The sequence below is a fragment of the Salvelinus alpinus genome, chromosome 10, assembly GCF_045679555.1.
Source record: "Salvelinus alpinus chromosome 10, SLU_Salpinus.1, whole genome shotgun sequence".
NCBI classification, from domain to species: Eukaryota; Metazoa; Chordata; class Actinopteri; order Salmoniformes; family Salmonidae; genus Salvelinus; species Salvelinus alpinus.
The window spans coordinates 76337803-76350302 of record NC_092095.1 but is presented as its reverse complement, the minus strand read 5'-3'; the positions used below and the strand labels follow the sequence as shown (position 1 = coordinate 76350302).

Here is a 12500-nt window from a genome sequence, read left to right as displayed (position 1 = left end):
TCTGACCTCTACTATGATAACTCTGTGGTCCAGGTAACCATGACCTCTGACCTCTACTATGATAACTCTGTGGTCCAGGTAACCATGACCTCTGACCTCTACTATGATAACTCTGTGGTCCAGGTAACCATGACCTCTGACCTCTACTATGATAACTATGTGGTCCAGGTAACCATGACCTCTGACCTCTACTATGATAACTCTGTGGTCCAGGTAACCATGACCTCTGACCTCTACTATGATAACTCTGTGGTTCAGGTAACCATGACCTCTGACCTCTACTATGATAACTCTGTGGTCCAGGTAACCATGACCTCTGACCTCTACTATGATAACTCTGTGGTCCAGGTAACCATGACCTCTGACCTCTACTATGATAACTATGTGGTCCAGGTAACCATGACCTCTAACCTCTACTATGATAACTCTGTGGTCCAGGTAACCATGATATCTGACCTCTACTATGATAACTCTGTGGTCCAGGTAACCATGACCTCTAACCTCTACTATGATAACTCTGTGGTCCAGGTAACCATGACCTCTGACCTCTACTATGATAACTCTGTGGTCCAGGTAACCATGACCTCTACTATGATAACTCTGTGGTCCAGGTAACCATGACCTCTACTATGATAACTCTGTGGTCCAGGTAACCATGACTTCTGACCTCTACTATGATAACTCTGTGGTCCAGGTAACCATGACCTCTACTATGATAACTCTGTGGTCCAGGTAACCATGACCTCTAACCTCTACTATGATAACTCTGTGGTCCAGGTAACCATGACCTCTGACCTCTACTATGATAACTATGTGGTCCAGGTAACCATGACCTCTGACCTCTACTATGATAACTCTGTGGTCCAGGTAACCATGACCTCTACTATGATAACTCTGTGGTCCAGGTAACCATGACCGCTGACCTCTACTATGATAACTCTGTGGTCCAGGTAACCATGGCCTCTGACCTCTACTATGATAACTCTGTGGTCCAGGTAACCATGACCTCTGACCTCTACTATGATAACTCTGTGGTCCAGGTAACCATGACCTCTGACCTCTACTATGATAACTCTGTGGTCCAGGTAACCATGACCTCTGACCTCTACTATGATAACTATGTGGTACAGGTAACCATGACCTCTGACCTCTACTATGATAACTCTGTGGTCCAGGTAACCATGACCTCTACTATGATAACTCTGTGGTCCAGGTAACCATGACCTCTACTATGATAACTCTGTGGTCCAGGTAACCATGACCTCTACTATGATAACTATGTGGTCCAGGTAACCATGACCTCTGACCTCTACTATGATAACTCTGTGGTCCAGGTAACCGTGACCTCTGACCTCTACTATGATAACTCTGTGGTCCAGGTAACCGTGATCTCTGACCTCTACTATGATAACTCTGTGGTCCAGGTAACCATGACCTCTGACCTCTACTATGATAACTCTGTGGTCCAGGTAACCATGACCTCTACTATGATAACTCTGTGGTCCAGGTAACCATGACCTCTACTATGATAACTATGTGGTCCAGGTAACCATGACATCTGACCTCTACTATGATAACTCTGTGGTCCAGGTAACCGTGACCTCTGACCTCTACTATGATAACTCTGTGGTTCAGGTAACCGTGACCTCTGACCTCTACTATGATAACTCTGTGGTCCAGGTAACCGTGACCTCTGACCTCTACTATGATAACTCTGTGGTCCAGGTAACCATGACCTCTGACCTCTACTATGATAACTCTGTGGTCCAGGTAACCATGACCTCTGACCTCTACTATGATAACTCTGTGGTCCAGGTAACCATGACCTCTGACCTCTACTATGATAACTCTGTGGTCCAGGTAATCATGACCTCTGACCTCTACTATGATAACTCTGTGGTCCAGGGATACATAATGATAAGAGAGGCAGATAAAGCCAGCAGCCACTGTGAGACAGTCAGTCAGACAGACAGACAGACAGACAGAGACATTCCAGTCTTGGTATTTCTCTGCCGTGTAATGAACAGACCACTAGCTGTTCAGAGAAAAACTGCTTGAGAAGAGAGGAGAGGACAAGGAAGAGAGGAGAGGAGAGAGGACAATGAGTAGAGGAGAGGACACGGAGGGGAGGGGATAGGACAAGGAGGGGAGGGGATAGGACAAGGAGGGGAGGGGATATGACAAGGAGGGGAGGGGATAGGACAAGGAGGATAGGACAAGGAGGATAGGACAAGGAGGAGAGGACAGGACAAGTAGGAGAAGACAGGACAAGGAGGATAGGACAAGGAGGATAGGACAAGGAGGAGAGGACAAGGAGGAGAGGACAAGGAGGAGAGGATTGGACAAGGAGGAGAGGACAAGTAGGAGATGACAGGACAAGTAGGAGCTGACAGGACAAGTAGGAGGATAGGACAAGGAGGAGATGACAATGAGGAGAGGAGAGAAAGGGGGAGGAGAGGAGAGAAGAGGAGGGGAAAGGACAAGGATGAGAGGAGGGGAGGGGAGGAGAGAAGGGGAGAGAAGGGGAGAGGAGAAGGAGGAGATGACAAGGAGGGGGGGAGAGGACAAGGAGGAGAGGAGAAGAGAAGAGGACAAGGAGGAGAGGAGAGAAGGGGAGGGGAGAGGACATCCCTTCCATCTATTTCTGTATCTCTCTCGCTCGCTCTCTCGCTATCTCTCCACCCCCTCCATCTCTCTCACCTCTCTCTCTCTTTCTCTCTCCACCCACTCATCACTCTCTCGCCATCGATCTCTCTCCACCCACTCATCACTCTCTCGCCATCGATCTATCTCCACCCCCTCATCATTCTCTCTCTCTCCATCTCTCTTTCTCTCTCTCTATCTCTCTCTCTCTCCATCTCTCTTTCTCTCTCTCTCTCTCTCCATCTCTCTCTCCATCCCTCTCTCTCTCTCCACCCCTCCATCTCTCTCTCCATCCCTCTCTCTCTCCACCCCTCCATCTCTCTCTCTCCATCTCTCTCTCTCCACCCCCTCATCACTCTCTCTCCATCTCTCTCTCTCCACCCCTCCATCTCTCTCTCCATCCCTCTCTCTCTCTCCACCCCTCCATCTCTCTCTCTCCATCTCTCTCTCTCCACCCCCTCATCACTCTCTCCATCTCTCTCTCCATCCCTCTCTCTCTCTCCACCCCTCCATCTCTCTCTCCATCCCTCTCTCTCTCTCCACCCCTCCATCTCTCTCTCTCCATCTCTCTCTCTCCACCCCCTCATCACTCTCTCCATCTCTCTCTCTCTCTCCAGAACTTGGTAAAACATCTTCCTGAACAGGATCAGCTGACTGCGTTGATGAAGTTTCAGAAAGACTACAACAGTCTGTCTGAGCCTGAGCAGTTTGGAGTGGTGGTGAGTACACACACACACACACACACACACACACACACACACACACACACACACACACACACACACACACACACACACACACACACACACACACACACAGAGACACAGACACACACACACAGACACACACACACAGACAGACAGACAGACACACACACACACACACACACACACACACACACACACACACACACACACACACACACACACACACATACAGACACACACGTACCACAGTGAATCACCGACAAGGTCGCCGTGCGAGGCGGCCGGAGAGCGTTACGTCTGTCTGACGGGCTCAGGTTATTTATTCCACGATGGCCGCCAGCGAGCGTGAGCAAGGCTACCCACAAATCACTGCTTCAACACATGAAACACTGATATATAATCTTTAAATGGGCCGTGGACATGGAGAGGGAGAGGATGGGAGAGGAAGAGGAGGAGAGGAGGGACGGTTGGAAGAGTGGAGAAGGGAGGGAGAGGAGAGGAGGAGAGATGGGAGGGAGAGATGGGAGGGAGAGGAGGAGGCGGGAGGGGAGGGAGTGGAGGAGGCGGGATGGGAGGGGAGGGAGAGGAGAGGAGAGATGGGAGGAGAGGAGAGGGGGAGGAGAGGAGGGACGGTTGGAATAGTGGAGAGGGGAGGGAGAGGAGAGATGGGAGGAGAGGAGAGGGTGGAGAGTAGAGGGGGAGGAGAGGAGGGACGGTTGGAAGAGTGGAGAGGGGAGGGAGAGGAGAAGGAGAGATGGGAGGAGATGGGGGGGAGTAGAGGAGATTGGAGGTGGAAGAGAAGGAAGAGAGGGATCTCTACATACTGCTAGAGGTTCATGTAGAGGTTCAAGGTGGAGAGAGGGAAAGGTGGAGAGAGGGAAGGTGGAGAGAGAGTAGGGTGGAGAGAGGGAAAGGTGGATAGAGGGAAGGGGAAAGGTGGAGAGAGAGAAATGTAGAGAGAGGGAAGGTGGAGAGAGGGGAGGTGGAGAGAGGGAAGGGGGAAGGTGGAGAGATGGAAGGGGAAAGGTGGAGAGAGGGAAGGGGAAGGTGGAGAGAGGGAAGGTGGAGAGAGGGAAGGGGAAATGTGGAGAGAGAGAAATGTTGAGAGAGGGAAAGGTGGAGAGAGGGAAGGTGGAGAGAGGGAAGGGGGGAGGTGGAGAGAGGGAAGAGGGAAGGTGGAGAGAGGGAAAGGTGGAGAGAGGGAAAGGTGGAGAGAGGGAAGGGTGGAGAGAGGGAAGGGTGGAGAGAGGGAAGGGTGGAGAGAGGGAAGGGTGGAGAGAGGGAAGGGGGAAGGTGGAGAGAGGGAAGGGGGAAGGTGGAGAGAGGGAAGGGGAAAGGTGGAGAGAGGGAAGGGGAAAGGTGGAGAGAGGGAAGGGGAAAGGTGGAGAGAGGGAAGGGGAAAGGTGGAGAGAGGGAAGGGGGAAGGTGGAGAGAGGGAAGGGGGAAGGTGGAGAGAGGGAAGGGGGAAGGTGGAGAGAGGGAAGGGGGAAGGTGGAGAGAGGGAAGGGTGGAGAGAGGGAAGGGGGAAGGTGGAGAGAGGGAAGGGGGAAGGTGGAGAGAGGGAAAGGTGGAGAGAGGGAAAGTGGAGAGAGAGTAGGGTGGAAAGAGGGAAAGGTGGATAGAGGGAAGGGGCAAGGTGGAGAGAGAGAAATGTAGAGAGAGGGAAGGTGGAGAGAGGGGAGGTGGAGAGAGGGAAGGGGGAAGGTGGAGAGATGGAAGGGGAAAGGTGGAGAGAGGGAAGGGGAAGGTGGAGAGAGGGAAGGGGAAGGTGGAGAGAGGGAAGGTGGAGAGAGGGAAGGGGAAATGTGGAGAGAGGGAAGGTGGAGAGAGGGAAAGGTGGAGAGAGGGAAGGGGAAATGTGGAGAGAGGGAAGGTGGAGAGAGGGAAGGGGGAAGGTGGAGAGAGGGAAGGGTGAAGGTGGATAGAGGGAAAGGTGGATAGAGGGAAGGTGGAGAGAGGGAAGGTGGAGAGAGGGAAGGTGAGAGAGGGAAGGTGAAGAGAGGGAAGGTGGAGAGAGGGAAGGGGGAAGGTGGAGAGAGGGAAAGGTGGAGAGAGGGAAGGTAGGTAGTAACTCTGGGAGAATAGAGGGGTAGACTAACTATTATATTGATGATATGACAACACATACATTATGTATGTTTTACACTACCTCACTGACAGGCGTGTTGTTATGACAACACATACATGATGTATGTTTTACACTACCTCACTGACAGACGTGTTGTTATGACAACACATAGGGCATTTAAATCCAGTGTATTTTATAAATATGATTTATATTTTATATGTAAAAACAACGTTTTACATCAGCAGTTGTCACAAGGTGTTTCATGTTGTTGTACCTCACACTGAGTTAGTGACGTTGTAGTGGGACATTGAGTTAGTGACGTTGTAGTGGGACACTGAGTTAGTGACGTTGTAGTGGGACACTGAGTTAGTGACGTTGTAGTGGGACACTGAGTTAGTGACGTTGTAGTGGGACACTGAGTTAGTGACGTTGTAGTGGGACACTGAGTTAGTGACGTTGTAGTGGGACACTGAGTTAGTGACGTTGTAGTGGGACACTGAGTTAGTGACGTTGTAGTGGGACACTGAGTTAGTGACGTTGTAGTGGGACAGTGACTCTGAGATACTGGGTTAGTGACGTTGTAGTGGGACAGTGAGTCTGAGACACTGGGTTAGTGACGTTGTAGTGGGACACTGAGTTAGTGACGTTGTAGTGGGATACTGAGTTAGTGACGTTGTAGTGGGACACTGAGTTAGTGACGTTGTAGTGGGACAGTGACTCTGAGACACTGGGTTAGTGACATTGTAGTGGGACAGTGAGTCTGAGACACTGGGTTAGTGACGTTGTAGTGGGGCAGTGACTCAGACACTGGGTTAGTGACGTTGTAATGGGACAGTGACTCTGAGACACTGGGTTAGTGACGTTGTAGTAGGACAGTGACACTGGGTTAGTGACGTTGTAGTGGGACACTTGGTTAGTGACGTTGTAGTGGGACACTGGGTTAGTGACGTTGTAGTGGGACACTGGGTTAGTGACGTTGTAGTGGGACTGTATATGGACATAGAGGGTTGTTTGGGAAGAATCCTAAGAATTGGTTCTGCTTCACTGTGTTCTGTTCTGCTATGTGGCTCTGTGTACATGCTTGACCGGAGGAGAGGAGGCCTGACTGGCTGGCTTGCTGGCTGGCTGGCTGGCTTGCTGGCTGACTCTGGCTGACTGGCTGGCTGGCTGGCTGGCTGACTCTGGCTGGCTGGCTGGCTGACTGTATGGCTGGCTGGCTGGCTGGCTGACTGGCTGTTGTAACTCTGCAGGAAAACTCACATTACAGGCTCAAAGGGAATCCTTAATTTACCAATTGTGCGAGCTCAGCCACTCCTGCTATGTCTGTCTCTCCATCCATCCGTATCGTAACATAACCAACACCCCAGTTGAACTGGAGGCTGTGGGTTTACAGAGAGGAGAGAGAGAGGACGTTGACCTGGGAACTAAAGGATTAGTTAAGGAGGTTTTGACCAGAATGTACAAAGTTAAAACCAGAGTTGTATTTATTTGTCCTACACATACTGTGAGTAGCCAACAGGTGTAATAATTTAGTGGTAATTCTGCCTTTGAACTGAAGTGAGGCTTAGAAGAGATGTAATAATGTGGTCGACAAACTTTTAGCTGAACAGGAGAATACTGCTAAATAATTATGTTTATTAATGTTCCACTGCTAGTCTGTCTCTGTGTCTGTCTCTGTGTCTGTCTCTGTGTCTGTCTCTGTGTCTGTCTCTGTGTATGTCTCTGTCTCTGTCTGTCTGTCTGTCTGTCTGTCTGTCTGTTTCTGTGTGTCTGTCTATATGTATGTCTCTGTGTGTGTCTGTCTGTCTGTCTGTCTCTGTCTGTCTGTCTATGTGTGTCTGTCTGTCTGTCTATGTGTGTATGTCTGTCTGTCTGTCTGTCTGTCTCTGTCTGTCTGTCTGTCTCTGTCTGGCTGTCTCTGTGTGTCTCTGTGTGTATGTCTGTATGTCTCTGTCTGTCTGTCTATGTGTCTGTCTCTGTCTGTATGTCTGTCTCTGTGTCTGTCTGTCTCTGTGTCTGTCTGTCTATGTGTCTGTCTGTCTCTGTGTCTGTATGTCTCTGTGTCTGTCTGTATGTTTGTCTGTATGTCTGTCTGTCTGTCTGTCTGTGTCTCTGTGTCAGTATGTCTGTCTGTTTGTCTGTCTGTCTGTCTGTCTGTCTGTCTATGTGTGTCTGTCTGTCTGTCTGGCCTGTATGTATGCATGTATGTCTGTTTGTCTGCCTGTCTGTCTCTGTGTGTCTGTTTCTGTGTCAGTATGTATGTCTGTGTCTGTATGTCTGTCTGCCTGTCTGTCTCTGTGTGTCTGTCTGTCTCTGTGTCTGCCTCTCTGCCTGTCTGTCTGCCTGTATGTCTCTCTGTCTCTGTCTGTCTGTCTGTCTGTCTGTCTGTCTGTCTGTCTGTCTGTCTGTCTGTCTGTCTGTCTGTCTGTCTCTGTCTGTCTCTGTCTGTCTCTGTCTGTCTGTCTCTGTCTGTCTCTGTCTGTCTCTGTCTGTCTCTGTCTGTCTCTGTCTGTCTCTGTCTGTCTCTGTCTGTCTGTCTGTCTGTCTGTCTGTCTGTCTGTCTGTCTGTCTGTCTGTCTGTCTGTCTGTCTGTCTGTCTGTCTGTCTGTTTCTTTCTTTCTTTCTTTCTTTCTTTCTTTCTTTCTTTCTTTCTTTCTTTCTTTCTTTCTTTCTTTCTTTCTTTCTTTCTTTCTTTCCTCTTCTCTGGTCTGAATCTCATTGAGACTCTGGGCTCTTTGACTCTGAGTCTGTTTCTACCAGGATTAGATAGATGGAGGCTCTTTCTCACTCACTCACACACACACACACACACACACACACACACACACACACACACACACACACACACACACACACACACACACACACACACACACACACACACACACACACACACACACACACACACACACACACACACACACACACACACACACACACACACACACACACACACACGAGACTTTCTCACGAACACACACACACACACACGAGACTTTCTCACGAACACACACACACACACACGAGACTTTCTCACGAACACACACACACACATTTGGGGACACTCCAGTGTCTGTACTAATCCCTCCATATCTATCATCATGTAGACTTCTATAGGACACTCCAGTGTCTGTACCAATCCCTCCATATCTACCATCATGTAGACTTCTATAGGACACTCCAGTGTCTGTACCAATCCCTCCATATCTATCACCATGTAGACTTCTATAGGACACTCCAGTGTCTGTACTAATCCCTCCATATCTATCATCATGTAGACTTCTATAGGACACTCCAGTGTCTGTACCAATCCCTCCATATCTACCATCATAAATGACTTAAATGTAAATGTAAATCATGTAGACTTCTATAGGACACTCCAGTGTCTGTACCAATCCCTCCATATCTATCACCATGTAGACTTCTATAGGACACTCCAGTGTCTGTACCAATCCCTCCATATCTATCATCATGTAGACTTCTATAGGACACTCCAGTGTCTGTACCAATCCCTCCATATCTATCATCATGTAGACTTCTGAAGGACATTCCAGTGTCTGGATGTACCAATCCCTCCATATCTATCACCATGTAGACTTCTATAGGACACTCCAGTGTCTGTACCAATCCCTCCATATCTATCACCATGTAGACTTCTATAGGACACTCCAGTGTCTGTACCAATCCCTCCATATCTATCATCATGTAGACTTCTATAGGACACTCCAGTGTCTGTACCAATCCCTCCATATCTATCATCATGTAGACTTCTATAGGACACTCCAGTGTCTGTACCAATCCCTCCATATCTATCATCATGTAGACTTCTATAGGACACTCCGGTGTCTGTACCAATCCCTTCATATCTATCATCATGTATCTCTACCCGGAGATGTTATTGGGGATCAAAATGCACCCTATTCCCTACATAGTGCACTACTTTAGACCAGGGAATAGGGTGCCATAGGGCTCTGGTCTAAAGTAGTGCACTATATATAGGGAATAGGGTGACCTCTATCTTGGTCACGGTATCTATATCCACAGCTCTATCTTGGTCACGGTATCTATATACACAGCTCTATCTTGGTCACAGTATCTATATCCACAGCTCTATCTTGGTCACGGTATCTATATTCACAGCTCTATCTTGGTCACAGTATCTATATTCACAGCTCTATCTTGGTCACGGTATCTATATACACAGCTCTATCTTGGTCACAGTATCTATATTCACAGCTCTATCTTGGTCACATTATCTATATCCACAGCTCTATCTTGGTCACGGTATCTATATTCACAGCTCTATCTTGGTCACAGTATCTATATCCACAGCTCTATCTTGGTCACGGTATCTATATCCACAGCTCTATCTTGGTCACATTATCTATATCCACAGCTCTATCTTGGTCACATTATCTATATCCACAGCTCTATCTTGGTCACATTATCTATATCCACAGCTCTATCTTGGTCACAGTTTATATATCCACAGCTCTATCTTGGTCACGGTATCTATATCCACAGCTCTATCTTGGTCACATTATCTATATTCACAGCTCTATCTTGGTCACATTATCTATATCCACAGCTCTATCTTGGTCACATTATCTATATCCACAGCTCTATCTTGGTCACGGTATCTATATCCACAGCTCTATCTTGGTCAAATTATCTATATCCACAGCTCTATCTTGGTCACGGTATATATATCCACAGCTCTATCTTGGTCACATTATCTATATACACAGCTCTATCTTGGTCACGGTATCTATATACACAGCTCTATCTTGGTCACAGTATATATATTCACAGCTCTATCTTGGTCACGGTATCTATATACACAGCTCTATCTTGGTCACAGTATCTATATTCACAGCTCTATCTTGGTCACATTATCTATATCCACAGCTCTATCTTGGTCACTGTATCTATATTCACAGCTCTATCTTGGTCACAGTATCTATATCCACAGCTCTATCTTGGTCACATTATCTATATCCACAGCTCTATCTTGGTCACGGTATCTATATCCACAGCTCTATCTTGGTCACATTATCTATATCCACAGCTCTATCTTGGTCACGGTATCTATATCCACAGCTCTATCTTGGTCACATTATCTATATCCACAGCTCTATCTTGGTCACATTATCTATATCCACAGCTCTATCTTGGTCACGGTATCTATATCCACAGCTCTATATTGGTCACGGTATCTATATCCACAGCTCTATATTGGTCACATTATCTATATCTACAGCTCTATCTTGGTCACAGTATCTATATCCACAGCTCTATATTGGTCACAATATCTATATCCACAGCTCTATATTGGTCACAGTATCTATATCCACAGCTCTATATTGGTCACGGTATCTATATCCACAGCTCTATCTTGGTCACAGTATCTATATCCACAGCTCTATCTTGGTCACGGTATCTATATCCACAGCTCTATATTGGTCACAGTATCTATATTCACAGCTCTATCTTGGTGATGGTATCTATATTCACAGCTCTATCTTGGTCACGGTATCTATATCCACAGCTCTATATTGGTCACAGTATCTATATTCACAGCTCTATCTTGGTGACGGTATCTATATTCACAGCTCTATCTTGGTCACGGTATCTATATCCACAGCTCTATATTGGTCACAGTATCTATATCCACAGCTCTATCTTGGTCACAGTATCTATATCCACAGCTCTATATTGGTCACAGTATCTATATCCACAGCTCTATCTTGGTCACAGTATCTATATCCACAGCTCTATCTTGGTGACGGCATTTCGGCCACATTGTAAGCAAGCTGTGTATTTTAGTACAAGAAAAATGATAGGAAAAAAACGACATGCTTAGAAATATTTGTATATATTTTTTTTATTGTTTAATAAATACAAATGAATTAAAATGATGTGAAATTCATCATATTATATGGCACCATAATTGTTTAATGTGTTAGTGTTTATTACCTGTGGCGACACACTAACTATTCTTACTGTAAACTAGAGGATCACAGCTGGAGATGGCCGTTAATAAAATGAATGAATATGTCTTATTATTATTAGATGTCATATCTTTAGACGTGTTGTCGGCCAATCTGTTTTCGTGGTGTTAAATGGCTCTTCAGCTTCCCAGGCTGCACCTCAGGGCTCAGGGATCACGTTGTGTTTGTCTCCCGCGCTGCAACGAGGCGCTGCACACACCAGCTGATTACAATAACACAGGAGATCAGCTGGTTGCTCTATACCCAGTCACCATATATAGACCCTAATCTCTCTTTATCCTCACTCTCTCTCCCCCTCTCCCTCGCCTTCTCTCTCCATCTCTCTCTCTCTCCCCCTCTCTCTCCTTCTCGCTCTCTCCTCTCCCACACCCCACACATCTCATCTCTCTCTCTCGCTTCAGTCCAATACTGTGGAGACCAGGCCACATGTGATTCACTGCAATATTTTCCAATTTACTCTTAATAGTGTTAGAGCAGTAATCCCCTTTACTGTGTTTTACACCTCTCTCTCTCTGTCTCTCTCTCTCTCTCTCGCTCTCTCTCCTTCTCTCTCTCATATCTCCTTCTCTCTCTCCTTATCTCTCTCTCCATCTCTCCTTCTCTCTCTCTCTCTCTCTCTCTCTCTCTCTCTCTCTCTCTCTCTCTCTCTCTCTCTCTCTCTCTCCTTCTCTCTCTCTCCATCTCTCCTTCTCTCTCTCTGTCTCTCTCTCTGTCTCTCTCTCTGTCCCTCCTTCTCTCTCTCTCTCTCTATATCCCTCCTTCTCTCTCTCTCTCTCTCTCTCTCTCTCTCTCTCTCTCTCTCTCTCTCTCTCTCTCTCTCTCTCTCCATCTCTCCTTCTCTCTCTCTCTCTCTCTCTCTCTCTCCTTCTCTATCTCCATCTCTCTATTTATCTCTCTCTTTCTATCCATCTCTCTCTATCTGTCTCTCTCTCCCTCTCCAATTAACTTGCCGGCCCTGATCCCAAATCAGATCATTGCTGCCAGAATCCATGGCTATCGCCTAGCAACGAAGAGTTCCTGCTGTAGCTGTTACGTAAATTGAATTGAAAGACTCGAAAGGATTGGGCTGAA

At 47.2% G+C, this 12500-nt stretch overlaps 1 protein-coding gene across 1 annotated transcript in view; it reads left to right on the top strand.

The window, feature by feature from the left end:
• LOC139532996 (protein diaphanous homolog 3-like) overlaps positions 1-12500 on the top strand; it is a 255078-nt gene that overhangs the window by 14914 nt on the left and 227664 nt on the right. The window contains exon 3 of the mRNA XM_071331142.1: positions 3261-3362. Within this exon, the coding sequence (XP_071187243.1) occupies positions 3261-3362 (102 nt within the window). The remainder of the gene's footprint in view (positions 1-3260; positions 3363-12500) is intronic.